Genomic DNA, 26,401 nt, shown 5'->3' on the forward strand with positions numbered 1-26,401 from the left:
AGCCAGGGAAAGCCTGCTGGCTGTGTGGAGGCACGAGTGCACTCCCGTACAGGAGCAAAGTGTTTGGTTTTCTGTGCCCTTCCCCGCCTGCAGCTCGTTTGTCCAGTGCAGCAGGGGCTGCGGAGCAAGGGGATCACGCGCTCGTTCCGGTGGCTTTGGCCCTGTTCCCCAGCAGTGCAAGCTGACTCATCGGGAAGGGGGAGCGCGAGGGGAGGCATGTGGCTCCCAGGGCGGCTTGTTTACTGTGCTGGAAACAAGGACTCTGTTGTTCCAGAGTTGCTTAAGTGTCTGGGAGTGCGGCCCCTGCCCTCCGCCGGGGGCTGGAGCACCTTGGGGAGCAGGCCTGGCGGAGGCACCTTGCTGAGGAATGCATCTTCCTCAGTAGCCTTTTGTTTGGGGTTGGGCTGTCCACACACATGCACACACCCCCCCGATCCAGCTCAGTGACAAGGGGTGTGTGGTGCCTCGCTGCCCGCCTTTGCCACCTGTGGGGCAGGGGTGGGGAGCCCTGCTGTCACCCCGAAACCAGCCCCCTACAGGCTCCGCTGCCAGCTCTCCTCCAAGGCATGCAGCTGGCAAGCTTCCTCACCACTTTCTTGTGGGTCCAGGGCACAAGTAAGCAATGCAGGGGACGTGGGCATCCCAGATTGGCTCAGCCCAAATGAGGTGGCAGGGTCTGTCATGTCCTCCCTGCAGCCCTTTCAGTGCAGGCTGCCTGAAGCTGTAGAGAGGAGCAGGCTCAGCATCACTCTCCAAGATGTTAAACAGCCTCCCCAGAGGCTGTCTGGGACAGAATGCAGACGCTAGAATCCATGCACCCTTCTCATGCTGCCACCAAGCCCATGCTCTCTCCTCCCAGAGACTGGCAGCTGTGCCTCTTCACCTCTGTCCTGTGGAGCCGGTGCTTGTGTGCTCACCCCAGAAGGATACAGATGCTTGTGCCACCCCGGCTACATGCTGGACCCCAGCCGCCACCACTGCACTGGTAGGTTGGCACCTCCTCTGCCTGCTGGGCCTTGATGGACTGTTCAGTCCTTCAGGCTCGCTTGGAAAGGTTTCCTTGCAGCCCTGCTGAGCCCCTGGCCACCTTCTGCACAGCAGAGCTGGCAGGGGGCTGGCAGGGGGCTGTGGGTGGTGAGTGTCTGTCTTCCATGCTTGCACATCCTTGGGTACAGATGAAGATGAATGCCTGAAAGATCCTTGTGCTGGAAAAGGTCACTGCATCAACAGCGTGGGATCCTATTTGTGCTTCTGCTACTCTGGGTACACCCGGGTTGTCTTGGAGGGCAAGCAGAGCTGTGAGGGTAAGTGGTGTCTGCTTGGCACAGGGCTGCCACCTCCCCAGGGTGTCCCCAGTCTTCTGCTGTTACCCTCTCTCATACATGTGCACACACACATGCACACACATGTGCACACCTGCACAACCTCCCTCCCTGCAGGCCTGCCCTCGGGCAGCCTGATCCATGGGGATCACTTTCTCATGCTCACTCAAGGACAGGACCTTGCCCATGATGATCTGGGCAGGAGCCTGTGATGCCAGCGCTGATCATTGCTTCAAGGGGATGCTAGGACCGATGGGGGATGGAGGAGAGCCCTGGCTTGGGTCCCCAGGGCAAAGCCTGCTGCAGGTGGAGCAGCACCTCTCCTGCATCCAGCCTTCCCAGCGCTGGAGTGGGAAGACTTCAGGACTGCCTCCCTGCCTGTTGCCAGATCGAGATGAATGTGAGCAGCCCTCTATCTGCCGAGGACAGCAGTGCATCAACACCCCCGGCTCCTACCGCTGCGAGTGCAAGGAGGGCTTTGCCATGGGACACAGAGGACAGTGTGAAGGTGAAGCTTGCTGCTACCTGTTCCCCTGCCCCTTCAACCCACCCTGTGCAGGGCTGAACACCTTCTTTCCACATAGGTCCTGTGTCTTATCCTGTGAGGGAGGAAGGATCCCCCATGTTTGTCAGCCCTGTGCCCTCCCTGAGGGCTGCCTTTCTTCTCCTCTGCCTTTAGAAGGGACAGGCTTTCTTGGGCACAGAGGGGTAGTTCTCCCAAGATTCTCTCCCATCTCCCCAGAGAGATCCCCCCACAACCAGCCCATGACAGCTTTCCATTCTGGGAGGAGATGCCCATCCATTTTCATGGCAACTTGACTCCGTGTCACCAGACCTTTTTGCTGGCAAGCAGACTGCAAGGAGAGCAGGCTGCCTCAGGCCACCTGGCCCCACAGAATCCCACTCAAATGGCATGACCTGAGCCTGATCATTCAACAGTGTGCCTGATCAAAGATTCCCCTTTCTCAGTAGCTCGTCTCCAACACACAGTGGGAGACTATTTTAGGAGGCAGTACGGGAAACAGGGCATGCACAGAATGGTGCTCCCCCTGCACGGCCTCCACAAAGCACTTGACTTAAGGACTTCCTGAACTGGAGGCTGCATCACAGTCATAGTTATGAAAGTCCCTGGTGAAACAGCCCTGCACAGATGTTCTCTGATCCCCCTCTCTGCCCGTGCACATTTCTGGTCTTGGCAACGTCCTGCAGCAGTGAGTTTTGCTCTGGATTATGTCAGCCCTTAGGTGTGGGGGTAGGATCCTGACTGATAAGTGGGACTACAAGAAATGTTACTCGAGCCCTGGGAAACTTGTCTCGCCTCCTCTTGAGCATCACTGTCCCCCAGAAGGAGACTGAGGACTCAGCTGGATGGAGCATCATGGGGAAGGCTGCACTGTTCGCCTTTGGGAGACTGAAAGGAGTGTATTTCTTGGCAGATGTCAACGAGTGCGTGGATCCCAGCCCTTGCCTCAGCGGGAAGTGTGTCAACACCCTGGGATCCTACAAGTGTGTCAGCTGTGGGGACGGCTACTGGGCCAGGAATGGGAGATGTATTGGTGAGGAGCTCGGGCTGTCTCTGGGCAGCACCCCATGGCAGTGCTCTCTGCAAGCCTCAGGAGGAGCAGGGGCACAGGCAGCACCCTTTCCCTGTGGGCAGCCAGCCTGCATGCCTGGGACACAGCACCCTTGTAGCTTGGGTAGTGGGGACAGCCCTGAGCACCCTCCCGTGCCATGTTGCCCTCTATTGTGTCACGCAGATGTGGACGAGTGCCTTGTGGAGGGGACTTGTGCTCACGGACGGTGTGTCAACCTGGATGGCTCCTTCCGCTGTTCCTGCTACCGGGGTTACGAGGTGGCACCTGACAAGAAGAGCTGCCAAGGTACTAGGGAGCCGTGGGTCCAGACTCTCTGAAGAGTCATGCACCCAGTCCACAGGTTTCCTTAGGCTCTTCCTGAGGGCTCTGCCAGGGTCCTAGCCACCATGTTGGCTGGTTCTCTCAACACATCTGCTACCAGACATGGTTACTCCACATGCTTCCCACTCATCCCGCTCTCCCTCATGTGCCTATGCAGACATCGATGAGTGCACATCCCAGGCTGCCTGTCCCTCTGGACTCTGCCTCAACACTGAGGGCTCCTACTCCTGCATGGCTTGTGACGCTGGCTACACCGTCTCCAGAGATGGCAGCACATGTGAAGGTATCCCTTTCCCAGGGATAGAGGAATGGGTGCTGGAGGAAAGAGACATTGCCATAGCTGGGTTGTGGTGGTGCTTGGGGACTTCTTTAGCCTCAGGATCCTCCTCCAGCTCTCTACCTCTCTGATCAGCAGAAAGCAGAGGGGGGGAGGGATGCAAGCAGAGGTTGCCTGGAGCAACAGGTAGGTGATCTTCCTCACACAGGAAAGGAAGGGGGCAGAAGGACCTACTGATGAGAACCCTGGACTAATGATGACCTAGGGAATGCTGACGCAGGCCAGAGCATGGGAGGCCTGGAAGCATGAGCAGAGCGGAGTTGTGTGTGGTTCAGTTCAGAACTGTGTGCCTGGGAGCACATGCCCCAAATGTAGGTCCTCAACAGAGGGGGAAACCTTGAGGCCACAGCCAGTGGATAGACTGCGGGCACCCAGGTTTCATCATCTTTTCCCAACTCCTAATGTAACTTGAACATGTTTAAAGAGGAAAGCTTAGCAAGGGCTCTGCTGTGCCAGGTATGTGTGGCAGGAAGTTAATGCCAGCATCGATCTGTGCTGCTTGCATTGCTGAGACATGAGAGCTCTCTGTCCCAGCCTTACAGCCTGACTGCCCTTCACAGGCAGGGAAACTCTCTCCCTGGTGGCTGCCCCCAGGGGACATCCTGGGCTTGAGATGGCTTGATGCAGACTCCCTGTTTGGTGCAAGGGAAGGGAGAGGGCAGAGCTGTCAAAGGTACTTGGTTAAAGATTGGGCATGTGCTGTGAATTTCTCTCTGCAGAGCTCTGCAGGCTGCACATAGCTGGCAAACAGAAGATACTACTCTTGGAAGATTCCCCTGCATAGGGGCCTCCAGTAGAGGAGGAGAGAGAGGCTTTCCTCTCTGTATTTTCCTCTGTTTTGGTGTCTAGGAATGTCAGTGTGAAATTAGTTTGTTTCCCATGTGATTTTTGTGTGCAATGGAAGGACCATTGTTTGATCCCTTCCATCTGCCCTCCCCCTTTCCCAAGACTCCACGTGAGCCCCTTCTCAGCCACCTTGCCCCAGCTGTGTCACAAGGACACCTTATCAGGGTTCGATACTGTCTGGGTCACACTGACCCAAACACTGATGGCAGGATGGCATGTTCTTTCCTGCCCTGGCTGGTGTCCTTGTCAGTGGATCTGGGTTTCATATTTGAAAAATGATAAGGGTTTCATGGTCGTTCTGTGATAAATAAACTAGGTTATGGTTCATCTCCAGAAGGATTCAAGAACATTGCTACTTGCGACCCTTTGAGATTGAAGAGCTCAGAACCCTTCCCTGAGGTGGTAGGGAGTCATGCTCGTTTATGGTTGTGGCATGATAAGTGCCCTGCAAAGAGGAAGAGAAGGCCCCTGCCCTGCCCACAGGACCTGCTAGTCTCAGGGCTTTAGCTCGTGGCAGGAGAGAAGAGGAGGGCAGGACCTGGCTGCCTGCACACCAGCCTATCCTTCTGGTTAGCAGCATCCTTCAGTGCCCCCAACCTCATGGGCCTGCAGGCAGTGGCAGACTGCTGGCATCTGGCAGCCTCTGTCAGAGGGAAGGTACGCCTCTGTCCTCGGCTGTGAGCTAAATCCTCAATAGTGCCAGCAGACTCTGGCCAAGGCCTGGAGGAGTTGGGTGGGAGAGGGCTTGTGTGGAGCTCTGCAGCTGGGTAAGAGCTGATGTAGGCCCCCATCCAGCTTTGCCAGGAGAAGGACATTGTTTGCAAGTCTGGCGGGTAGGAAAGCAGAGCTGCAGAAGGTACGGCTGGTGCTGGGTTACTTTCCTGGTGTTTGCTCTTGTGCAGTTGGCTGAAGAGAGGGTTTGTCAGCAACTGTGGCTCTGCACTGGCCTCTTGGTGGTTGTGGTACCCAGTGCAGAGCTCTGCTGGAAATGGACACAAGGGTTAACAGTATCCCTGTGCTTACAGAGTCACAGAATGGCTGAGGTTGAAAGGGACCTGCTCAAACAGGACCACCTAGAGCTGGTTGCCTAGGACCATGTCCAGATGGCTTTTGAATATCTCCAGGGAGGGAGACTCCATGACTACCTTGGGCAACCTGTGCGAGTACTCAGTAACCTTCACAGTAAAAATGTGTTCCCTCATGTTCAAGTGGGACACCCTGTGTTTCAGTTTGTGCCCATTTTCCATGTCCTGTCTCTGGGCACCACTGACTTGATGCTGGGATCCTGTTTATCCTGGTCCCTATAATGGAGGGAAGTGAAGGGTCTGGGCTGAATCCTCACATCCCTGTAGCAGGGAGTCTCTGCCATCATCTTGCTGTGACAGGATGATGTGGGAGAGCAGCTCAAACCCACCTTGCAGGCCAGCAGCTGGGTGATGGCTTCTCTGGGCAGGGGTATTCTCTAGTGGTGGCAAGAACTGGTGCCTCACTCTGTGTTGCGTCCTTTCTGGCAGATATGGATGAATGTGAGGACCCTGCTGTTCAGTGCCTGGGGGGAGAGTGCAGGAACACCCCAGGCTCCTACGTGTGCCACTGCCAGGCTGGTTTCGAGCTCATCAATGGCACCGTGTGCACAGGTACACACCCCATCCCTTCAGCCCTCTGAGCCTCCCTATGGGTCCTATTCTTGTCAGGGAGGATGCTAGGGGCAAGGCAGGTGATGCCAACATGTATGGCACATCTGTAAGGTTGTAACCAAATGCAGCATCACCATGGACAGGGAAGATCTCTGTCTCCATGGTGAGAAAACCAGAGTCCAGGTGCCCTGTGAGAGCTGCCTGTTAGAGGCTGGGGAGAGGGAATCCATGTGGCTTTGGTGAAGGATGTGTCCCTGTGCTGGGTGCATGCTCCTGACTCTGCTCCCTCTGCAGATGTGAACGAGTGCCTGAACAGTGAGATCTGTAGCCCCAATGGTGAATGTCTCAACAGTCATGGATCCTACTTCTGCATTTGCGCTCCTGGCTTCTCAAACGTGGCTGGCGGCGTCAGCTGCCAAGGTGAGCTGCAGGATGGCAGGGACATACCTCAGGCCCTGCCCTTTGCTCTCTTCCCTGCTGTGAGATCCAGGTTGACACTTCTGGCCTGGTTTTGCAGATGTGGATGAATGCGCAGACAAGTCCCGGTGCTCACAAGGCCAGTGCCTGAACACAGAAGGCTCCTACAGGTGTCTGTGTGAAAATGGGTTCAAACACTCCCAGGAGACTGATGACTGCGTGGGTGAGAGCTCATTTGGGGAGATCAGGCCCCTGGGATGAGGGCATGGTAGATGCAGGAAGTACATGGGGAGGGTGGCTCTGTTCCCAGCACCCAAAGTTGCTGGTATCTTGTAAGAGGGACCGAACTTGACCTGGGTGCTGCAGTGAGCAAGCGGAGTCTCCATGTGACAATCTTCATCCCCTTTCCTTCCTCCCTGCAGATGTGGATGAGTGTAAAGAATATGGGGATGCCATCTGTGGCACGTGGCGGTGCCAGAACAGCCTGGGCTCCTACCGCTGTATCATGGGCTGCCAGCCTGGCTTCCACTGGACCCCCTTGGGTGACTGCATTGGTGAGTACAGCCCCAAGTGTCCCTGTCCCTCCTCCTGGCAGGGACAGGGGGGCTGTGGGACATCTCTGCCAGGGGCACGGGGGAAAAGGAGGAGGAGGAAATGTGCGGCTGGTGGAGAGGCAGATAATGCTGAGTTTGTTTTCTTGGCTGAGCTGCCTGCTTGTGTCTAGACTTCTCTCTTCCTGGCATCTGGAACAGACACCGCATTGTGCTGCTTTCCGCTCTGGGAGAGTCTTGGGCAGGTTACAGCCATTCCAGGCTTGGGGCTGGACCACAGATCACTGTAAGCTGTGCTTGCTGGAGCTGCTGCCTGTGCCAGTCACCTGCTTGCAAGGCTGGGTGAGAGGAGAAGCTGCTGGTACCACTCTGTGCTAGGCTGGGTCTGGGTTTGGAGTTTAGGCTCCAGCAAAGAGGAAAGAGCAGTTTCCAAGGCTCCCATCCACATCTTGGGGAAGGATGCAGCAAGGAGGAGCTGCTGCCAGCCACTGGGCTCTGGCCTGAGCCAGGATTTAGCATGTGGAGCTGCTCCTGGCCTTAGGAGCAGCAGGCTGTGGGCATGCAGCTGCTCCAGCTGCTCCTGGGAAATCTCCCCCATGCAGCAGTAAGAGGGGAGCAGGATGCAGCCAGCAGGGCTGTAAACCCTGCAAAGGACCCAGTTATGATTGTCCAACTCCACCGGGCTGTAGCTAGGCAGAGATTACTCCCTGGCACTATAGCAGCTGGAGAAGGACCAGGTCAAGAACAGAGCATGACAGTATCATCCTAGATCTGCTGATCTGTCTGCACCTGCCCCACACACTTCAGTTGCACCCTTGTATCTCCTGCTGATGTGAACCTGTAGGCTCTGTGTCCCTTAACTCCTCTGCAGGAACCTGTGCTACCCTCCGTTGCCCCTGCCACCCACCTCCCACACTTGCTATCCGTTTCCCATTCCCACCCTGCTCCTGTCTCTCAATCCACGTGGACCCTTTGCAGCACTGGGTGTTGCAAGAAGCTTCTCTTGACACACACACAGCAGTGGAGTCCCTCACATCAAGGGAATGCCTGCCTCATCCGCAGGTCTTGGAATGAGAGAAAAGGGCCTTGGTGGGGGGAGTCCATTGGGAGAGGTGGGGTCTGGGGCAATCCCTGCTCTCTGCTCTGCTGCAGACATAGATGAGTGTGCCAATGAGACGCTGTGTGGGAGCCATGGCTTCTGTGAGAACTCAGATGGCTCCTTCCGCTGCCTCTGCGACCGTGGCTATGAGAGCTCGCCCTCCGGACACTACTGTGTTGGTGAGTCTCCAGTGATTACCCCGCCAGTCAGTGAGGAAAAGCCATCAGCAGAAGCCAGGCTGGTGGCCCTGCTGTGTGACACATGCTGCCAGAGGATGGATGGGGACTGCAACCGTGCATGGAGAATCCCAGCCATGGACTGGGCAGCTCATGGAGCAAACCCCAGGCAAAAATAGGTGCCCAAGGAGAATGGGCAGCATGTACTATAAACATTTTCACCATTAAGACAGGCAGGCAATGAAACAGATGCCCAAGATGGCTGCGCAGTCGCTATCCTTGGAGGTTTTAAACGCCCAAGAAGACAAAGCCCTGAGCAGCCTGGTGGCATCTCATAACTGACCCTTCTTTGAACAGGGTATTGAACTAGAGACCTGCAGTGATCCCTTCAAACCTGGATGATTCTGTGATCCAGTGGCTCGCCACAAGCTGTAGTTCAGGCTCCTTGAATCCACTGAAAGCAGGGCAGGAAGTTCTTGCCAGGCTTGTACTGAGCCATGGTGTGAGCACAGCTCTGAGCTTGTCCCTAGCAGCTTCCATCTCCCTGCTGAAGGGTGATCCCGTGCTGCAAAGGGGGTCCATGCAGAGGCAAGGCTTCCGCTGCTCACCACTACCCCTTCCTTTGCAGATGTGAATGAGTGCGAGCTGATGGTCGCTGTGTGCGGCACTGCACTTTGTGAGAACGTGGAGGGATCTTTCCTGTGCCTCTGTCCCAGTGACCACGAGGAATACGACACAGAGGCAGGGCAGTGCCAGCCCCGAGCAGCCTTGGGTGAGTAGGCAGCCTGAACAGAAGCATGAGTATCAGCTATAGCAGGAGTGTGGTAGTCCTGGCTGGGATTAGATAAAGCTGTACAAACCCATGCAGGGACAGGCAAGCTTTCATGTGGGGAGAACAGAGGAGCCTGAAAGAGAGCACCTGGGAAGGCCACACTGCTGGTGATGGGTGTGCTCTGGGACCTCCTAGGTGTGGGATGCTGCATTGGGGTGCCAAGGACCCCATCCCGTCTCTGCTCTGGTGTCTTCTAGAGGGCCCTGAGACACACACAGCCCACCTCTCTGATGGCACAGAGCGCAAGCAGTGCTACTACCACATCAGCGACGTTCGCCTGTGTGACAGTGTCCTGGCCAAGAACATCACCAAGGAGGAATGCTGCTGTACTGTGGGGGCAGCCTGGGGTGACAACTGTGAGACTTACCCCTGCCCCATCCCAGGCACAGGTAGGACTGTGGCCCCACCATGCCAGGCAAGATCAGTGCTCTGCCTTCCACTGCCACCTCGGTTGCACTAACAGGCTGTTTTCTTTACTTCCCATCTCCCCTTGGCATCCGCCTCGTGGCCAGTGGAATACCAAGAGATCTGCCCTCTCGGGAAGGGCTATATTCCCCAGGAAGATCCACTCTCAGGAAAAGTCTCTTTCACGGGTACTCTCATTTACTCTGGGGGAAAGAGGGAGGGAGGGGTGCAAAGCCCTGCCTGGAGATGCATCCACAGAAATATCTGTGGGTATTCTGGGGTTATGGGTGGGGGATGTGGTGGAGGGTGTTAACATGCTGCTGTTGCTTTCCTCCATCCAGAGAAATGCCAAATTGCCAGTATCACCAAGCTGGCAGTGCTCCTTCCTCCAGTCCTGCCTCACTGAAAGCAGTGGTTCTTTCTTGATGCAAATCTATGCCCATTTTGAGCCAGCGATGGGGCCCAGTAAGACACAACCCTTCCAGTTACTAATCAGATCTCCCAGTGGCCAGCTGGCTCACTCTTTTGCACATCACCTCCAGGGGATTGTGTTCTCAACCTTTCAGAAACATACATGAATTTTCCTACCTGTGAAAGTATCCTGTTCCCTGTCATCCCTCCTCCTGCTCTGCCTGTGGATGCTTCCCTCTCTGCTCCCAGGCATGGCGCCGGTGGGAGAGGTGGGGGCTCACTTGGGTCCCTGCCAGTGATCCAGGCGAAGGTGCTGTGCCAGCTTTCTGCAGATACAGCACCTGGCCCGCATTGCTCCCATGGCTCTGCTCATTGAGATGCTCTCTCTTACTCCCTCCATTCTTCTCTCAGACATGGACGAGTGTGAGATATTTGGCTCTGAGTTCTGCCGCAATGGACAGTGTTTGAATACAGTGCCGGGCTACAAGTGCTTCTGCCGAACAGGCTACTTCTATGACTCCAGCAAGCTTGAGTGTGTTGGTAAGACGGCCTCAAAGAGCAGCGGGCACCTCACTGCACATGGAGGGACAGCTGTGCTGCTGCACCCAGAGTTTTCCCTGCTGCCCATGCTACAGGGCCAGGTCTTGGGTGACAAGCTTCCTGGGAACCTGCTGGGGAACAGGGGAGGTGGCAAGAACCCCCTCTTTACCTGTTTGGGCAGGGAAAGGGCTGCATTGCCCGCATCTATCAGTCTGAAATGTTGCTCTGTCCTTGTATGTGGGCAGACCAGGACGAGTGTCAGAACGAAGTGTACTGTATCAACGGCGAGTGTCTGAACACGGATGGCTCCTACCACTGCTTCTGCAGCCTCCCTCTCGTGCTGGATGCGACCGGCAACCGGTGTGTGAACCTCTCCAGCAGGGCAGGTGAGCCCCAGCCCCTGCTACAGCATACCTCCACCCTGACATCCACACTGTGGGTCAGTCCTCAGGGAGAGAGCACAGGGTAGGACTTTGTGTCAGGCTGAGGTGTGCCAGCAGCCTCACATGTACAGCTGGGGCATGGGGGGCAGGAGCTGGGGCACATGGTTGTGCCTCTCAGGAAAGGTGAGGTGGCACTCTTCTGGATGATTTTCATAGCCTCCTTTGCTTGTGTCACTCGCAGATGTCTCGGAGGAATATGAAATCCACCTCGATGTCTGCTGGCAGACTGTTGCCGACTACATCTGTCAAGACCTGCTACATGGCGAGCAGACCACGTACACTGAGTGCTGCTGCCGGCTTGGTGAAGCCTGGGGCCAGAACTGCGCGCTCTGTCCGCACAGGTCCTCCGGTGAGTGGGGTGGCATAGGCAAGCATCCCCCAGCAGAGGTGGGAGAGGGCTGGGGTGCCACTGGTCATGTCCTGCAGGGTCCGCCACATATGGCTGCAGCGAGGGCTCCTTTTGTTACCTGCATTGCCAAAGCCAGTCCAAGGAGTGGGTGAACCCCCTGTTTCTCCATAGCTGTGTTGCACCCGTGGGTAGGATGTACCTGATATGGGTGCGATGAGTCCAAGGTGTTTGAGGGGAAAGTTGCTCTGTGCATCCCACTGCTCCTGCTTAGCTTACTAGAGGTGAGGTGGTGGCAGGCTGGGATGGGAGAATGCTGGGAACTGGGGGTTTTGCTGCTCAGGGCCTTGCTGGCTCCAGACAGGAACTGGTTTTCTTGAAGACGGGGTCTCATCAGCGACCTACAGAGCTGCAGCTTTGGAGGCCATTGAACAGCGGCCTGGCTCTGCTTGCCTGGTGTGGATGCACACTCTCTGGCCATACCAGACCTACCTCTCTTGAGCCAGGCTGCACTGACCCTTCCTTTTCTCTCACCACTTGCAGCTGATTTTGCTTTCCTGTGTAATGGGGCCAGTGAAGACAGTGAGAGAGGGGCCGAGCTCCGAGAAAGACCTAGGTACGAGTACGGACCAGGCTTGGAAGACCCCCACTACGGCCTTGCCAGCCCAGATATGGGCCCCTACTACAACTACCTGGAGTCTGAGTATGGAAACCCAGATGCTGGTTTCCCTCGGAGGGAGCCCAACAGCGAGTTTCGTGGCACCCCTCTCCATCATGGCCCAGGGCGGTCCCCACCCCACTACCTGCCCAGCCAAACTGGTGAGTACTGGGAGACACAGGGAGGTGGCTTCCCGCACAGCCTGTGTCCGTGGGCACTGCCTGGCAGCTCCCACCCCAGCCAGGGCTTGGGAGCTGCCAGCTCAGTGCTTCTGGCTGCTGTGTTAGTCCTGGCCTCGCCAGTATCACCTTACCACGTGCCTGATGTCCCTCCACACGTGGAGGGTCACCCTGCTCTAACACCCCCTTACCACCCTCCAGGCCTCTACGAGGGCTTCGAGGGGCTGCAGGCTGAGGAGTGCGGGATCCTCAACGGCTGCGAGAACGGGCGCTGCGTGCGCGTCCGGGAGGGCTACACCTGCGACTGCTTCGACGGCTTCCAGCTGGACATGGCCCGCATGGCCTGCATGGGTGAGCGGGGCCGGGCTGCCCAGCTGCATCCCTTGGCGGCTGCCGCTCTCTGGCGGTCCCGGCCGGGACAGCTGCCGGAGGAGTGCCCGCTCCCGGGTGCTTCCTTCCCGTGGCTGGGAGGACCTTCCTGGGGGTTCAGCCGGCCACGCTCTGCTGGCAGCTAGGTCAGGGCAGCTCTGTGCGCCGCGGGGAGCAGCGGAGTGACAACTTCTTGGCACAGCACCCTTCTGCATCACCAACCGCTGCTACTCTATCCCGGTTTAATTTCCTCGACATTCATCACTGCCCTGGGGAAATCCCTCACTTTCTACCCTGCCCTATGAGACTCAGTCTCTAAAGCATCTCTTAGCATTTCCTCTACATCCCTATGCCATGCCTCCATCCTTTTCACAGAGCAGCTCCCCAAGCCAGCTGAGGCCTCAGGCACTCAGCAGATGAAGACCCTCTTTTTCCTCAGGCACAGCCCTAACTCTAGCTCCCAGCTTCTTACTGTGTGACATGGTCATGCAGCTTCGTTGTACAAAACCCATGGTCTCTGCCTCCCCAAGTGCTGCTGGGCAGAATGGCTGCCTGAGCTGGTACTCCCCATTCTGCATTTGTGCCCTCTGTTTCACTTTCCTTGGCCACGGGACTTTTTTGCATTTGCCTTCAGTGAATGTTCTCTGGTTGATTTTGGATGGCTTCTCTGCTTGATCAGAATGGGTCTGAAGCCCGCAAAGTGCTTGCAGCCTGGTGTCACACACATACATTTTACAGGCAAGGGAATTCTTCCTTTGCCCACCTTAATGACAACATTTAGATGGAGCAGGGGTCAGGACAGACTCCTGCAGGCTATGCTTTAAATGTCTTTTATTGTAGCAGACAGGTATTGCTAATTACCTTTGGTGTGCAGCTTTGCAGCTCATTGTGCAATTGCTGCAGTTTCATCTGGACTGTATTTTCTCAGTCTGCTTGAGTGTGTCATGTGAGAGCGTGTTGAAATCTTCACCTTGGCCAAGGCACATCATATCCACCACTTCTCCCTTATCTGACAGACCAGTTATCAGGTCACTGAAAGGAACCAGATTGACTTAATGTAATCAGACCTTAACAGATCTGCACCAGCTATTTAATGACCCTGATATCCTTTGGAGGGTTATGACCTAATCACTCACAAACCTGGTCTGCTTACGGGAATAGGGGTGAGCAGTCTGTAATCCTGGATTCTCCCTTCTCTCTTTTTGAAGATAGTCACCAGATTTACCCTTCCTTGGGTCTCTGAGACCTCTTTTATCCTCCATCTCAGAGAGAACGTCCAGCTTTTCAGGGACTGCAGGAGCACTAAGATGTGAAGATGAGTTGCAACAAACCTTTAGCAATATGGATGTAACTGCTTTATCTATCTGATTGTTGGACCTCTCCATCACAGTATGGCCTTTCCCGTCCTGTGCTCTTTCACCTTATTCAAACACTTTAAATGTGGTCTGCACCCTGCCTGGTCACCATGAGCATTTTTGATGGCTGGAACAAAGCTGCTGCAGCCAGCTTGGCTGTCTTTTGTTTCCCCGCCGATAAGGACCAGACCGACATTCCCCAGTGTTTCCTGCTAATGTATTTATGGAGACTTTGCTTGTTGCCTTTTGTGTCTTAGACTAACTAGCACTTATTTTACACTGGAGCCTATCTTGGATTTTTCCTTTCAGTTCTGCTTGGTGCTTAGGCACCCCTGTGTTTTTACCTTGCTGACTTCAGGCATGTAAAATACTCCTACAGCTGCTGCAGTGCTTTCCCTCTCACCTCCCTGTGCGGATAGCTTGCCCTCACCCTGCAGGACGGGCTGCCTGCCTACCCCTGCCTGACGGGCAGGCTCCAGGGCTTGGTGCACACTGCTAGCACTAACTCTGCTGCTTCTGGCTTTCAGGTGACTGGGCTAAAGTAGCCTTGTTTTACTTCTTTGAATTCAGTGACCCACAGCCAAACCAGCCTGCCAGCTCTTCACCCTTTTACCTTTCCCTGGAGACCCCAGCAAGGCTGTCTGCTTCCCAGGCTGTGGAGCACATCTCCCTTGATGTGCTGCCTAACATCTCTTCCTTGGGCTTCTGAGCAAGCCCATCCATGGTGATGTTCTGATCCTGAGGTTTAGCCCAAGTTCTCAGTGCCCATTCTACCATTGCTTTGGCTGTATATGAAGGCCGTCTTGTTTCTCAAGCTCTCATCTCACCTTTCCCCTCTCCTTCTTCTCACATGACTGCTGTGCTTCCTTCCACCTTCCCTGAAGGAATTGCTTCCAGCCTCCTTCCCTGGGGTTGTGCTTCTCTTTCTTTGCCAGATACCCCCCTCCACCTGCGCTAGGGATAACCTGAGGTCCCAGGGTGGCAGAGCTTTCCAGCCCTCCTGGGGTCCATCAGTCACTGCCTGAGCCTTCACTCTTCCTTGCATGGCAGGCTAAATCCATCACTTGCTCCCCGCTCCTGCTTCCTGCTGATATGTGGGAGGCAAGGCTGGAGTTTGTGGTCAGAGGGTTTGGACCTGCCTTGGCAGGTGAGGATTTGGGCTCTCGTGGTCCTGTGAATGCAGACAAGGGCTTTGTGGTGCACAGGGATGCTCTGCCTAGCTGGTGGCCTCACCACAAGTTGGGGTAGCTCAGGCAGGGTGTCAGGGAGGTGCATTAAGCAGCAGGGCAGCTGCTGTAGGTTTGCATGCACACTCTAGCTCAGCCACAAGCCACCCGAGTGAGCCCTTTCACACAGTTTGTGGGTTAATAAAACAAGCCCTTGTTTGCACAGCACGAGGTCCCTCTTTGTTCTGGTCCTGGTGATGATGATCTGCCGCTCAGGGCCACCACCATCTGCCTCGTCAGCCTTGTGGATCAGGAAAGGGCATTTTCCAAGGTTGGGGGTGGTCTTTCTCCCAGATCCTGTGCTGCTTTCTAAGCACAACTTAGATGAAGCTGCTAACCCAGAGGCATCATGAACTGCAGGGCCCCTTATCTGTTGTGCATTGCTGGGGGTGGGGGGACTCCCTCCTCTGCTGGGGGATGCTAAACGCTGGGGATGTCACCCTTGGGTAGTAAGGGGGTCTGTGGGTGTGCTGAGGGGTGTGGGAGGCTGGAGGGGTCATGGCCATCCTGGAGGTGCAGAGGGTGGGCATGGGGCACCTGTGGGGTGGCAGGGACACAAGGAGGTGGCTGTGGCTGGGAATGCTCGCTGTGCCAATGGCTCACCCCTGTCCTTCTCCTTGCAGACATCAACGAGTGCGAGGAGGTGGGCGGCCCTGAGCCCCTCTGCCAGGGCGGCACCTGCGAGAACACGGAGGGCTCCTACCGCTGCCACTGCTTGCCAGGCTACATAGCCCTGGCCCAGCCCCACCACTGCGTGCCCCAGACAGCCCAGAGCCCAGCAGCAGCGTAGCTCTAGGGGCGCAGGGGTGAGGGTGTGCTCCTCCTGCACTGAGAAGGGCCCCCCGAGGCTGCGGGTGCTTCAAGGCGCTTTGCTCCTTCCCCTCCGAAGTGCACACCTTCTCCACCACCTTCTCTCTGCAGGTGAGGGCTGAGCTCCCAGCCTCTGCACCCCCGGCACCCTGCCAGCCCCTGCTCCTGCTGCAGCAGAGCCCACCCTGGCTCCCCGCATCCATCGCATCACCCCATGCCGTTGAAGCTCACGGGACACCTTCCCCTGCCACACAGCCCCAGCCTCCCCACTTCACCCTGCAAGAAAGGGGGTTCATCTCCCTTCTGCTGCTGCACTGACCTAGCGACACACCTCACCCACACTGTGGGTGCTGGCCCTGTTCCTCATGAAGCGTCCAGCCCTCTGGCCAGAGCTTTGAGAGAGGGTGACCCCAGCTTTCTAAAACTGCTGCCTAACCCTGGGGTGTGGGGAGAGGCTTCAGGGGCCCCAGGGCCAGCTCTCACTGCGGCCAGCCCAGGCACAGCCCTTAGCGGGGCACATCCCCCTGTGCCCCGCGCTGCTGGGCAGGGGGACAGGCGCAGCTTCCTTTGTGTAAAGTTGTTGGTGACTCTTTTTTTGTTGGTTTTTGTTGTTGTTGTTGTTGTTTTTTAACCGAGTCTGCTGGAATCTTCTCTCATGTTGTTAAATAAACATTTATTTTGGGCCCCTGTGGCTCAGGACACTGGGGCTGGTCAGAACTATGCTTGTGTTGCCTCTGCCAAGGGGGTACTGGATCCACATCTTCCCTGTGGGTCCAGGCCAGCAAGGCCACCACACTCTTGTAAGCCAACTCTTATCTCTCATGCTGGCACCCAGCCTCCTTCTGAGGCAGAGCAGACTCTTGCCAGGCCAAATTCTTGCTTATCTATCTCTCAAGCCCAGTGCCAGCAGCAAGAGCCAGCTCCATCCCCACAGGACAGCACAGCAGTTGTGGCTGCTCAGACCCTGCCTTGTTCACACACAAGGGGGCTGGCATTTAAGCACAAGAGTGTGTAGGTTTCTACAGTTGGCAGTTTTAGGAGCCTGCTGGTCCAGCCCCAGAGCCCTCACTAGAACAGCCTTTACCTATGGTGCAGCAAGCAAGGCCATGACCTCTACCACCACCTCCTCAGGGAGCCCTTACAATTTCAGGGTAGCACAGGACCAGCAAGACAGGAGCACAGCCAGGCATTGCCAGATGGACACTGGCAGCAAGCAACAGAGATTCCTGGCTGCTCACACACCACCCATGCTCAGGCCCCCATACCACCCTCTCCATCCACACCTTCAGCTGAAAAGCAAGACCAGCCCAACCCCAACTAGAAGATGCTCAGCCACTCTGCTCCTCTCCACTCACAGAAGACACAGAAGCAGATAATATCTAGCTTTTATTAAAAGGAAAGTTATAAAAAGAGGTTCAGGAGCTCCCAGCAGCTCCAAGTTAGTAGTAGTGCAAACCATTGATTAGAGAAAGAATCATCCCTGCAGAGACGCCAAAAGCCATTTGGCTTTGCATCCATAAAAAAAGTGTTCCAGCTGCAGTCCTGCTGGCACAAGTGGGCCCAGGACAGAGCAGGCTGCCAGCTCAGGGGAAGTCTCCTCTCCTTCAGCTGCATGAATGGCGAACACAGGTCCCAGGGGCATCCCAGTCGTGACGGAGCAGGAGAAGCACAGGAGGGTGGATGTAGCTGGCATTCTAGAAGAGGCACTGAAGGGTTACCAGGTAGCAGCTCAGATACTAGCCAGGCTCATCACAGAGAAATTCCTCTGAGAGGACACACAGCTCCATTTCAAACTAATGTGCCTCCACAGAGCAGCTGGAGAAAGAGGCTCAGTCACTCCTGCAGCAGGCACTGCTCCCCCTTGAGCTGCTGTGAGAACACTCAGGGGACTCTAAAGGGGGTAAGAGCCCTCTGCCCATGGCTGACCTTGCAGGAACGCGGTACTGGCTGCTCAGAGGCTGCAGAGCTCTGAAGGAAGCAGTAAGAAATGCTTATTATATAAAAGAATTTGGCCTGTGTTGTCTTCTGGTTTTCCCCTCCCCAAGCCCTGCTAAAGGGCTCCTCAGCTGGTGATCTGCACTGGTATCTTCCAGCAGAATAACATCTGGTCTTGGTCATCCACCAGCTCCCACTTCACAATCAGTTTAATCTGAAAGCGAGAGAAGAGCAGAGGGAAATGAGAGTGTTCAGGAAACCACAAGGCAAGGACATGGAGAAGAGAGTTATCACTTCTGTGGAGCAAAGAGGTCCTGGGAGCTCTGCACAGAGAGGACAGAGGTGGGGTATTGCCCCTGCTGCAGTAGGTGGGCCACATTCCTGCAGCAACTCCTGGGACATCTTACATGGATGAAGGGTTCAGCTGCATGACACAGATGTTCACACAACTGCACTCAGATCCTCACTCTCTGAGTGAGCAGAGTGGAGTGGAAACACCCTGCAGCCTCCCAGCTGAACTGCACCCTGGAGCCGAGCACCCCCAGTTTGGGAGGATTTGGCTGAATGCAGCAGGCTCTGAAGGGAGGCATAGTACAGGAGGATACTTGGGCAGCTGAAGCCACTTCTTAGCAAGCTGGAGGCAGGCTGCTTCCTCTACTGGGTCTGTCCCAAAGTGGAAACTTGAAACACAAGTCATGCTCATAGCAGAAGTTCAGACATAGTCTAAGGAGTCTTCTAACCCCTTCCCTACCACCACAGGACAAGGTGTCCTTACTTCAAGGCAGGGGGAGGGATTGCCCCAGGAAGCTAAGTATCTCTGAGGAGCAGGTCAGCTGCCTGCTTACTTACACTGGGGTACTCGCTCTTCACAGGGAGTTTATTCAGGTAGCTGTAGGAATGGCCCTTCTGAATGGGGCACTGGATCCCCGACTTGCATCCGTCAGGCTCAGGAATGGGAAAGGGGATGTCCACGTGCAGCATCTCACCGTACACCCTTGCTTTGCTGCCCTGGCTCTCAATCTCTGCAGAACACGGAGAAGTGTGAGCACAGCATCAGAGCAAGGAACACATTTCTACCTTACACCCTCCCCTCCACGTACCCCAGAGGCTGCAAGAGCACAACTAAGGGACGCTCTTCATCACCGGCCACTTCTTCCCACTCAGACCCCTTTCCAGCCACCCTTCCCTACTCCCCTCCACGCAGTGGGACCGAGGTGAGCTACCCCCGCGCAGCCCACCCGGCACCCCCGCTGGGGCGCCGATGCTCACTGCTGGCGAAGGTCACGTTGATGCTGTAGGACGTTCCCTTGTGGAGCAGGCACGGCTGCGTAGGGCACGGACTCACGTTCACCTCCTGGATGCTGCCGTCGATGGAACCTGCAAGGAACAGCCGGGCTTACGGGACCTTCTCCGCCTGCTGCCCCCTCCGCCACCCGCCGCTGCCCGCAGAAACTCACCACAGTCGACGAAGCGGAGGGGCTCGGCCAGGGCGGTGGCGGCGGCGCCCAGCGCCAGCAGCAGGACGAGCGGAGACGGTACCATGGCGGCGGAGACAGCAGCGCGACTGGAACGGCAGCGGCGGCGGCTCCGCGGCGGTGTCACATGAGCGCGGCGGCCCCTCCCAGCGGTCAGCTGGGGCGCGCCCCGCCCCGGTGCACGTCCGCCGGCCCGTGCCGCCGGGGGCGCCGGGGGGTGGGCTGGCAAGGGGCGGCGGGCCCGGGTGCTGCGCTCCGGCCGGCGGGGCCGGTGCTGGGGTAGGCAGCGCCCCAGGGCAGCAGCGGGAGGACGCGCTAGGTATAGCCCCGCGGTGGGCTGGGGGCTCCCTCGAGAGGAGCGGTCTTACTCGTTACCTACTCCGTACGTCACGATGTGTGTGTCGAAAGCGGAGGAACCCGAGTGCCAGGAGTGACGAGCTCAGTAACTGGTGCTGGTTGCTGCTCATACAAGTTAGTCCCTTTTCTCAAACTTGTGAAACGCCAGAGACCGCCAGCTTGGTGCTGTGGGTGCTGGGGCAAACCAGAGGACGATCAAGAAACTTGAGAAAGCTTTCGGCCCGAGGCAAAGTTTACAGCTTTTTCCCAGTTTCACATGTTAGCAGCGTTACTCGTAACAGGGTCATGCCAGGGACGCAACAGAGGAAGCACATGAGTGCTGATTTGGTAGGGACGCGGCAGAGCTGACACAGCTTCCCCGCTGCAGTTCTCTGTCCCAGCCCCGTGTGTGCACACTCAGCCTCAGCTGCGCTGCCAAGTGACTCAGGGACGAAACCCCCATGCTTTCCACCATGGGCGTCACATCAGAAACCCCAGAGGTGCTGGCAGGAGCGAGCGGGGCTTGCTCTGGTGCCTCTCTGCGGAGCAGGTTAGCTCTTCAGGAGGGATCCTTTCCTTCAGAAGGGGGAGTAGATTTTTGGAGTTCTTTCCTTTTTCTGAGTAAAGTTTTGGTTTGCAGAGACCTCAGGCAAGCAGACCAGAGTGCGTGCAGCAGCCCTATCAAACCAAAAATCAACCAAAGACCCTACTAAGACCAAGCCCTATATTTAAGCCTAGCCAGCACTCTGCATAACTGACCCAGATAAAGGCTTTTCCCTGCACATGGGAACTCATGCCCTTAGAACATCTTTCCTTCTCCCCATCCTTCAGGTCCTACAGCTGGTAAACAAAGCCGCCTATCCGACTGCTGGGAGCAGGATGGCAGTCAGCTCAGAGCAACACCATAAACTCCCGTCACACATTCACAGGATAAGCAGTGTCACACTCGGGAGCAAATTCCACAATGCATTAAATTGGGATGCCTCCCTGTGAAATGGCTCACCACGTATCTTTGCTTTGCAGACGCTTTTGCACAGTGGCAGTGGCTGCATAGATACAAGTCCACAAGAACTAAACATTGAAACTAGGATCAGAATTAACACATCTGTTCCTCCCAGACCTAGATTAATAAAAATAAACTAGTACATTTGTAAAACTACAGCCAAGGCCTTTACATAGAAAGAAGCAGAAACCTTCAGCCCAAGGTTTTTAGCTGGTATCACACATTAAGAGTTTTGCAATAACAGCACTAAAGCGTGGGTTCCCCAGGGCAGCATAAGCATCACAGACCAAACAGACCTTGCTTTTAGGCACATGCCCCTTCTGACATCTGGTACAAGATGCGGGCCTCCAGGTCACCTTGGAGCCCAACATTTCACCAAAATACTCAATACAGCTGCAGACAGGGCTCTTCCCAGATTAACAACTTCACAGCAAGCTTGCGCTGAAGTGTAGAAATACCAGGAGAAAAGGCTGAGCAAGCGAACAGATAAATTCTTTCCAGCAAGACTGATACCCGAGTTCTTCATTTTGGTAATCTAAACACCTCTATTACGTGAGGAAAATGTCTAAGGTTCCACTTCATGAGCTAGCTACACCCGTTGAATGCAAATCCCTCTGACAGCATTGCACTTGCAGCTTGGTAAACAGATGGGCTTGCAGGCACTACAGCAGCAGTGAATACAGAAGTCAGGTTCTCAAGAAAATCCACATACAGAGACTAATTAATTTTACTGTTCTCTCAGCCAGAACGTACTCCTTTTGCTGCAGGTCATCGGAATTCACATTGAAATGCATCACAAGCCGCTCTCGCATTCAACACCACACCAGAGGTTCTATTATCACCCGTTTCTGAAGCGCTGAAAGAAGCTCAGTTTTCCACCAAAACAGATACAAGATGATTTAAGCATACACGCTGCAGAGGAGAATAGCACAAGATATCTAGAGAATTCAACTCACAGCAAATCTCTTCAACACAGTGCGCTTGAGGAGAGTTGAAGGAACTCCCCAAACCCAGATACCACAGACCAGAATAAGAAGGGGGAAACAAAACACAGCCAAACCTAAAGACAGATTACACCAAGCTATCGGGAACAAGGTGACCAGCAAAATCACAGCCGAGGAAGGAAGAAAACCTGGAGTGCCACTCTGGGTGAGAGAAAAACAACCGTACCACAAAGCTGACAGGAGGAAAACAACAGTAAGTAATAAGAGGTGTAGAGGCATAGATCTTTCTCCTCCTAGCCACTCGGAAAATTAGCCCCACATCTGAGTCACTCCCCGGCATAGTGGATTATTAATCAGATTAAATTAACTGAGGCCAACTGGCCTCTTTCTCATTCTTTCAGTCTGTGGTAACCGTTTGAGCAATATCCTGAGTGCCTTGAAACCACCTGTCACACTTCTGACAGGTGACACTGGTAAAAATGAGGGTGTTTTAGCTGGTACCACACACTAGAAAGTAGGAGTATCTACTCTGGGGGGCTGTACCTATTCTCCAAAAGGTGCTTGGAGTGAATGGCGTCACAACATGGACAAATGCAGTGGGATTGGTCTAATACACTCTGCGGGAGAAAGAAGAAAAGCCAGTGTGATATGGAAAGCAGGAGCACTTTCCTGCTCTGTTTTTGGGATGCCACATTGACAGTAACCAGAGAAACACTTTCTTAAAACATGAAGTGTTCCAATATGCCTGATGAGGCTTCATCAGCCGTTGCAGGTACTTGCATTAATACCATCCCCCTTGGACCCTGCCAGTGATACATTCCTGGCTTTATACTAATGTCGTTGGAATTGAACCAAGAGCAGGCGAAAGTAAGCAGGTCAAACCAGGTCGTATTTACATGCTTAGGGTGGGACAAGTAAGCAAAAGCTTATGGTTGCTGGAGCATTGGCTTGCTTGAAGCAGGACGGTGAGAAAGCAAGCCATCACTGGGTCCCGAGGTCCCCCTCCTGCTGGGATGACTGGTTTTCCTCCACATCCCACGGCGTGACTCTCCCCAGGCCTGGCCCGGGTTGAAGAACAGGATTCCTCCCCCAGAACCACATGAGGAAGAAAGAGATAAAGACTCTTTTAACTGCGGGTGCACCTGTGAGGGACCAGCCAGGCCGCTGTCACATGGCAGATCATCCCACCCGGTAGCGGAGGGCACATGTCAGATCATCCCACCCCGTAAAGGAGGGCAAGGCAGGAGAGCCAGGATCGAGGGAAACCACTACAGCCCTTCTGCCCAGGCCCCGTGTGCGCTCCTCCGCTTGCCTAACTCTTCCACCTTGATGCCTCTCCGAGCCTCTGGGTTCTGCTTGGGATAAGCAGCCCTTACAGCTAATTCCAGGGCAAACACGCTCTATGTGGAGTGCTGCGTTATTCACTTTATTACTGTGTATTTTTGTACTGCTGCTTGTGCGAACAAACACCTCCAAGGACAAACGGCAGCCTCGTGCCTTAGTGCAGAGCTCCATGGGTTCTGGGGGCTTTGCCGAGCCAGCAGCCGACCTGTGCCAGCGGCGGCACGCTGCCGGCCCGGGGCGGGTCCGCACGGCGAGTTGGGCTCGGGGGGGCGGGCAGCGCGTTGCCTAGCAACCCCCGCCGGCTCAGCACTTCCGCTTCAGCGGGCGCCATTAGCACCTCGCCGGAAGCAGGGGCGGCTGCAGCCAATGGGAGGGCGGGGGCGGGGCGCCGGGGCGGGCGCAGCGGGCAGAATGGCGGCGCAGGGGGCTCTGAGGCGCTGGTGGATGTGGGCTCGGGGCGGCCGGACGAGGTACCGCTCCCGTACCGTCGGCGGACGCCCGGTGTCTCCGCTGCGCGGCAGGGTGGCGACTGTGGGCATGGGGACGGGGCCCACCCCCGTCCCTGGCGGTGTGGCAGGCACCCCTCTGAGGCTCCCGTTTCCTCTCTTCTCCCTGAGGCAGCTGGTGCCCCGCTCCCCTGTGCCGAGGACGAGCGCTGCCGGAGCCCCCGGTGGGCCCTGCCTGTGCAGTTGGCCAGCCCCTGCGGTGGGCAGCGTCCTTCTCCCAGCCAGGCCCGACAGAGAGTGAGCCCAGCGAGGGACAGATCTTTCTTAGTGAGAGCTGCGTGAAGGTAGGGACCATGGGAGGCAGCTTGGGTGCCTCTGGAAGGGGTTTCCGAACTGTCTGCTCTGTCAGAGGCACGTAGGGGAGGCACCTGAGTGTTCCCTAGTTTGTCAGCAGGTCTTCTAATTCTTGTCCTTTCCTTTGCAGAGGCTGGTGGAGATCACAGAAGGCTCAGAGTTTCTCAGGCTGCAGGTTGAAGGAGGTGGCTGTTCTGGATTTCAGTACAAGTTTTCCTTGGACACAGTTATCAATCCTGATGACAGGCAAGGGCAAAGGGGTGTAGTGGTGGGCAGGTGTGACTGTACTTCTTAAAGGTGACAAGAAGGGTGTGCATGACATGGATAGTATCTTGTGTGGAAGGGAAGAAAACTGTGAGATAAAGAAAGTGCTCAGGCTGTGCTTCTCTGTTGGATCTGCAGCACAGCTAATGGTTAAATATGCTGCTTTTCTGCAGGGTATTTGAACAAGGTGGTGCCCGTGTGGTTGTGGATGTGGACAGCCTGGCCTTTGTGAAAGGTTCCATGGTGGACTTCAGCCAGGAGCTGATTCGCAGCTCTTTCCAGGTGGTGAGCAACCCCCAGGCAGAGAAGGGTTGCTCATGTGGGACTTCCTTCTCTGTCAAACTCTGACCAGAGTTCCCATGGATGGACACAATCTGCAGACACTTCCTGGCAGTCTTCAGAGGCTTTTTGCTCATTCTTTTCCCAGCTGCTCCCTCTCATCTCCCTTACCCTGTAACACAGCTGTTATACGTGACTCCAGCTGCGTGTGTCTGCATTCAGCCCATCTCCAAGACTTGTTGGTCTTCAGAAACATGAAGTACCTCTGAGCATCCACATGGGAGCATTTTTAGCACCTTGTAAACCACCATCCAGGTGGTGCTGACTTGCCTACCCTGTCCTGAACATGGAACCACTGCACTGCTTTTCTCTGCAAGGGATGGCTTTATATATATATATATGTGTGTGTGTGTGTCTACTGAAAGTTCTTACTAAAGAAATTCTTTGAGATCGATGGGTATTGCTTGTACATTCGCATGTGTTGAGAATCTGGATTCTTTCAGAATACTCCTGCTTATCTGTTGTCTTCCAGCCAAATGGGTCTCAAGAGTTTCTCTCCTGTATACTGCCCAGTGTTGCCACCTCTCCAGTCCCCAACAGTGGGCTTTTCCAGATACTTTGTCTCTTACTCAGCAGGCTTCTCTCAGTCCCAGGAAGCTACAGTGTTTTTGCTGTCAGTCCCTGGAATGAAAGCTTTTACTTAGAGTAAGCAAAGCTAAAAAATGGAGGTAGAAAGAATTAACATCTTACTAATTTTATATAAAAAGAAAAACTTTTGTGCATTTATATATATATACATATATATAAAGTGTGTATATATAAAAAACACAAACCACACAGCCCTCCATCCCCCAATCCCCCACTGCTATTTTAGGCTGTTCCTAAACCTGACTTAGGAAGTCAGGTCACACAGAATCTCTGGTTTCAACACAAGATGTGTCTGGTGCCTTCACTTGTCAGCAGGAAGGTTCAGGTGACCCAGGCAGAGGAGGATCTGGAGTACCACTTAGTGGTCCTCAAGTCCTTTTGACTTAATTGTCTGGGAATCTTTGCTTCATTGTTTAATCTCTGTCTAACTTGTGCCTGGTTTGATAAAAGAATAAAATATCTCTTTTCTGAAACTGCCACGGAATGGGTAATCTAGAAGTTTCCAGGATAACATCCTTTTTATTGTTTTCTGTAGATTTTTATCTGCCACTAGATGTCTTTTAAATTGGAATGATTCACCTGCTTCTGGGTGAGAGATGGGAAAGCTATTTTTTTCACCTGTCTTGTGTTTTAGTTGATCATAACCAAATTGTCTAAAACTCGAGTCTCTCACATGAGTGTGGGAACACTGCATTACTTTGGTCTCAAGGAAACTGCTTATGGGAAATGGTGAGCTTTTTAAGACTCCATGCCATAGGCATTTTTGTTGTTAAGCTTCCAAAACACCTTTCTCAACTAATCAGCAGTGCATATGTACAGCACTGATTTGCCTAGTGATTTTTAGTGATCAGAGAGTTTAGTCAGCTAGTTTCAGTTTCATCCGTAGATGTTACGGAAGTTCATATATGATCTGCTCTGGCTTCATCCCATGAAGAATATGGATGGGATTTGGAACAGCAGCTCTTTTGATTTGGCCCTTTCCATTTCCTGCAGTCAACAAGATCTACCTAATGTTGCTGTCAGAGGGGGCTGGATGTAGACCTGTTCTATTTTGTAAAAGGATGTGATTAAAAATCTTCTCTAACCTCTTGCAGGATGTTTTGGCCAGAACTGCCTTCGGGAAGTGTAAGACCTAAAAGCTTGTGTGGGTAGAAGACATTAAATAAACTCAATTTCTTTCAACTGGGATAACTGAGCAATTAAATTTGGTAGGAGGAATTGCTTTCTGAAACAGGAAGTTTAGATCCATTCTTGATCCATTTCACCCAGTCTGACCTTAGGGAAGTGTATTTTGGGATCTTTTAACATAAAAGTGCATCAGTAACACTGAGGAAGTAGCAAACCAGCTATCAAGGCTTCTTTCACCTAAACTAAAGCTTGCCTTCAGCCCCTGTGAGCATGCAGCCTGCATCTTGGATTACTGTTCTTACCAAATGAAAATGTCATGTGTGTTCAACCTAGCTGTGTTCCACCTCCCTTCACTTACTCTACGCAGATG

General features: G+C 54.6%; 3 protein-coding genes across 3 annotated transcripts in view; 2 read left to right on the plus strand and 1 right to left on the minus strand.

Annotated features, from left to right (window-relative positions):
• Positions 1 to 16,592, plus strand: part of LTBP2 (latent transforming growth factor beta binding protein 2) — a 71,892-nt gene extending 55,300 nt beyond the window's left edge. The window contains exons 16-35 of the mRNA XM_065686138.1: positions 860 to 985; positions 1,176 to 1,304; positions 1,711 to 1,830; positions 2,759 to 2,878; positions 3,080 to 3,202; positions 3,396 to 3,521; positions 5,936 to 6,058; positions 6,353 to 6,478; positions 6,576 to 6,698; positions 6,898 to 7,029; positions 8,179 to 8,304; positions 8,930 to 9,073; positions 9,331 to 9,522; positions 9,646 to 9,726; positions 10,361 to 10,489; positions 10,735 to 10,875; positions 11,114 to 11,281; positions 11,822 to 12,097; positions 12,317 to 12,466; positions 15,689 to 16,592. Of these exons, the coding sequence (XP_065542210.1) occupies positions 860 to 985; positions 1,176 to 1,304; positions 1,711 to 1,830; positions 2,759 to 2,878; positions 3,080 to 3,202; positions 3,396 to 3,521; positions 5,936 to 6,058; positions 6,353 to 6,478; positions 6,576 to 6,698; positions 6,898 to 7,029; positions 8,179 to 8,304; positions 8,930 to 9,073; positions 9,331 to 9,522; positions 9,646 to 9,726; positions 10,361 to 10,489; positions 10,735 to 10,875; positions 11,114 to 11,281; positions 11,822 to 12,097; positions 12,317 to 12,466; positions 15,689 to 15,855 (2,822 nt within the window). The 3' untranslated portion in view covers positions 15,856 to 16,592. The remainder of the gene's footprint in view (positions 1 to 859; positions 986 to 1,175; positions 1,305 to 1,710; positions 1,831 to 2,758; positions 2,879 to 3,079; positions 3,203 to 3,395; positions 3,522 to 5,935; positions 6,059 to 6,352; positions 6,479 to 6,575; positions 6,699 to 6,897; positions 7,030 to 8,178; positions 8,305 to 8,929; positions 9,074 to 9,330; positions 9,523 to 9,645; positions 9,727 to 10,360; positions 10,490 to 10,734; positions 10,876 to 11,113; positions 11,282 to 11,821; positions 12,098 to 12,316; positions 12,467 to 15,688) is intronic.
• A 656-nt stretch (positions 16,593 to 17,248) lies between these two features.
• On the minus strand, positions 17,249 to 19,426 carry NPC2 (NPC intracellular cholesterol transporter 2). The gene is made up of 4 exons (XM_065686137.1): positions 19,268 to 19,426; positions 19,080 to 19,187; positions 18,660 to 18,832; positions 17,249 to 18,024 (listed from the first exon to the last, which is right to left on the minus strand). The coding sequence occupies exons 1-4, from the start codon at positions 19,350 to 19,352 to the stop codon at positions 17,938 to 17,940; spliced, it is 453 nt and encodes a 150-aa protein (XP_065542209.1). The 5' UTR covers positions 19,353 to 19,426; the 3' UTR covers positions 17,249 to 17,937.
• Positions 19,427 to 23,292: 3,866 nt separating this feature from the next.
• ISCA2 (iron-sulfur cluster assembly 2) lies at positions 23,293 to 24,451 on the plus strand. Its single transcript, XM_065685164.1, has 4 exons — positions 23,293 to 23,382; positions 23,534 to 23,702; positions 23,843 to 23,958; positions 24,150 to 24,451. The coding sequence occupies exons 1-4, from the start codon at positions 23,324 to 23,326 to the stop codon at positions 24,322 to 24,324; spliced, it is 519 nt and encodes a 172-aa protein (XP_065541236.1). The 5' UTR covers positions 23,293 to 23,323; the 3' UTR covers positions 24,325 to 24,451.
• The last annotated feature ends 1,950 nt before the right edge of the window (positions 24,452 to 26,401 follow it).

This window comes from Lathamus discolor, chromosome 6 (genome assembly GCF_037157495.1).
Source record: "Lathamus discolor isolate bLatDis1 chromosome 6, bLatDis1.hap1, whole genome shotgun sequence".
In the NCBI taxonomy this organism is placed as follows: Eukaryota; Metazoa; Chordata; class Aves; order Psittaciformes; family Psittacidae; genus Lathamus; species Lathamus discolor.

Bases quoted from the DNA above. Each gene is read 5' to 3' on its own strand.
- NPC2 (XM_065686137.1), bottom strand. From the start codon at position 19,352: ATGGTACCGTCTCCGCTCGTCCTGCTGCTGGCGCTGGGCGCCGCCGCC. The intron at 18,833-19,079 runs GTGAGCATCGGC...CGTGTTCTGCAG, and splicing joins CAACGTGACCTTCGCCAGCA to AGATTGAGAGCCAGGGCAGC. The intron at 18,025-18,659 runs GTAAGTAAGCAG...TCTCGCTTTCAG, and splicing joins TGAAGAGCGAGTACCCCAGT to ATTAAACTGATTGTGAAGTG.
- ISCA2 (XM_065685164.1), top strand. From the start codon at position 23,324: ATGGCGGCGCAGGGGGCTCTGAGGCGCTGGTGGATGTGGGCTCGGGGC. The intron at 23,703-23,842 runs GTAGGGACCATG...TTTCCTTTGCAG, and splicing joins TTAGTGAGAGCTGCGTGAAG to AGGCTGGTGGAGATCACAGA. The intron at 23,959-24,149 runs GCAAGGGCAAAG...GCTTTTCTGCAG, and splicing joins GTTATCAATCCTGATGACAG to GGTATTTGAACAAGGTGGTG.